Source organism: Equus quagga, chromosome 7, assembly GCF_021613505.1.
Source record: "Equus quagga isolate Etosha38 chromosome 7, UCLA_HA_Equagga_1.0, whole genome shotgun sequence".
NCBI lineage: Eukaryota > Metazoa > Chordata > Mammalia > Perissodactyla > Equidae > Equus > Equus quagga.
The window spans coordinates 9,750,600-9,753,152 of record NC_060273.1 but is presented as its reverse complement, the minus strand read 5'-3'; the positions used below and the strand labels follow the sequence as shown (position 1 = coordinate 9,753,152).

Below are 2,553 nucleotides of genomic sequence, written 5' to 3'. Positions count from 1 at the left end.
GGGAGTACAAATCTTGAGTGAGAAGATTCTTTATTTCGGACACATTGTATTTTCTTCTTGTTGTGAATATAAGATAAAAATATTTATCTCATTCAATAGCAATGCAGGTCTGCTAAATATGAAAGAAGGTCTGATTATTATATCAATTGTTGATAAGTTGTCTCTAAATCTGAGAGCAATCAACACCAACTTTAAAGTGGGACACTCTTAAGAAAGATTCAGTTGGGTCTTCAGAAAACTATATTAACATCTTGCAACCAGAACTTTGTACTAATCAGAGGAATACATCATCTACCCTGGAAAAAAAAGTCAATGTCCAGAAGATTTCGGGGAGCATGGCCCACAGACCTGATAAGAAACTTAAAGCCAGCCTTGTTATAATGGAGGTCTCTGGTTTCTTTATATTTACAGTGCTCAATATCCCAAGCATTATGTGCTAAAGAGAAAAAGCATATATGATATTTGCTAGTTTAATATTAAACACAATTTCAAATCACTTTAGTGTAGGACTTGTTTTAAAAGGTAACTGACAGCTTTGTTTTTGACCTGTCTCATTAGGCTGAGTTCTCTTTCATTTTTAAAACACAAATGTTTAAAATTAAAATTCCTATCTAGGTGTAGATTTTAGACAGTAACATAAGGTTGTTCAGAAACATCTACTCTCTGTGTGTTCACGCCTTTACCGTGTAATTTCTAGCAGGTTAGCTCTTCTGTCTAGACTCCTTGCAGAAAAAATATCGACACTATGTTTTTTTCTGTCTTCGGCTTCATATGGGTCAATTACAGGGAAACTTAACTGGCGCTCAGCACGAAGGTATTCTCCTACCTCATGCAGTTTGGTCTAAGTATTTATCTTTTGCTCTGTTTCTTTTCCCATCTTTACCTAAACGCAACCTGTCAGCGTGAGATGCAGTCAATAAAGTACGTACTACGGGAATACTGGGAACACTGGAGCAAATCCGACCATTCAAAAAAACCCCACTTCATTTAATAGTGCCTAAAGAAGCTGGACGCAGCAAAACAAGCCTATGAGTTGGGTACAGCTGGATACATCACAGCATATGGCAATCCTCTGTGCAATTTGCAAAGCCCTTGGCAGGGAGGAGGAAGGGATGGAAAAGTTTGGGAGAAGGCTCTAAAATGGCTAGTCAAACAGTGAGTCATTGCAAGTTTCCAGTTAATAACCCCCTCTGTCGGGGCAGAGCCTGGGCCCGAGCGGTTTACGAGCCACGCTGCAGTTCCAGTTGTCATGTCTGAGGGTTTTATTCTCTTCCACCAAATGAATACAGAACATGAAAGACGCTCCGCGTCGGCTTTGAAATGTAGGGCAAAATCTGGCTGGGGGCGGGGAGAAGGAAGGTGCAGAGAGAGAGAACGAGATGGGGAGGCTGCGAGGCGCACAACGCAGAGAGGCTGGTGGAAAGAGAAGGAAGGAACTCGCAGGAGGGGAGAGCTTTTTGTCCTCCGTTTGCCCGCATCCTGTGCATAACGGGACGGAGTGGACCACCCCACGCGCTGAGAGACTCGCGGGCCGCGACCCGCCGCCCAGTCCTGCCAGGGCTTGCCCCCTCCCTGCCCCCACCCGGTGACAGGTGGGGCCGCCGAGCGGCGACGAGACCTCCGCCTCCTCGCGCTGCCTGCCGGGAGCAGGAGCCGCTTCCGGTTGCTCCCGGCCCCCGAACTCCGACTCCCGTCGGCCCCCGGGAAAACCGCAGCGGAGTGGCGCGAGAGCTGCCGGGACTCGTAGTTCCGTCTTCTGCCGCGCTTCATAGCCGGAAGCCGGGACGGACAGGACCGAGAACTACCGAGGCGACGGTACGGGTGGCGCCGAGGGGTCAATCCACGCAGGGCGTGGGGTTGGCGCTGAGGCGGTCGGAGGTGGTTGGGGTTGGGTGGGAGGAGATCCGCTCGCACACACGAGGAGGGTTGAGTCGCCGCCGCCGCCGTCGTCGTCGCGAGTGCGGAGTCGGGACTGGAGCTGCCGCCGCGTCGACGCCGGGGATTGTGTCGCGAGCCCCCGGGCCTGCTGCCTCGCCGCCTTCCCCGGGTCAGCGCGGCCTGCTCCTCCCCGGCCCGTCGCCCCCGTCTCCATTTCCCGCCCTCTCTTCACCACACACACGGCCCCCCCGATCATGGATCCCGGCAGTGGCGGCGGCGGCGGCGGCGGCGGCGGCGGCGGCGGGAGCAGTAGCGGCAGCAGCAGCAGCGACTCGGCGCCCGACTGCTGGGACCAGGCGGACCTGGACGCCCCCGGGCCGGGCCCGTGCGGCGGCGCCGGCGGCTCCGCGGCGGCGGCGGCGGCCGAGACCCAGCGTGAGCAGCTCAGCGCGGCCTTCAGCCGGCAACTCAACGTCAACGCCAAGCCCTTCGTGCCCAACGTCCACGCCGCCGAGTTCGTGCCGTCCTTCCTGCGGGGCCCGGCGCAGCCGCCGCCAGCTGGCGCCGCCGCCACCAACCACGGAGCCGGCAGCGGCGCGGGAGGCCCCCCGGGTAAAGGGTCGGGGTCGGGGACGCCCCGGGACGCGGGGGGCGGCGGGGCTGCGGGGGCGGAGC

At 55.9% G+C, this 2,553-nt stretch overlaps 1 protein-coding gene across 2 annotated transcripts in view; it reads left to right on the top strand.

Moving 5' to 3' along the window:
• The first annotated feature begins 1,840 nt into the window (after positions 1–1,840).
• GSPT1 (G1 to S phase transition 1) overlaps positions 1,841–2,553 on the top strand; it is a 34,180-nt gene continuing 33,467 nt past the window's right edge. For both annotated transcript variants that reach the window (XM_046665214.1, XM_046665213.1), the window contains exon 1: positions 1,841–2,490. In XM_046665214.1, coding sequence (XP_046521170.1) covers positions 2,133–2,490 — 358 coding nt within the window. In that variant the 5' untranslated portion in view covers positions 1,841–2,132. The remainder of the gene's footprint in view (positions 2,491–2,553) is intronic.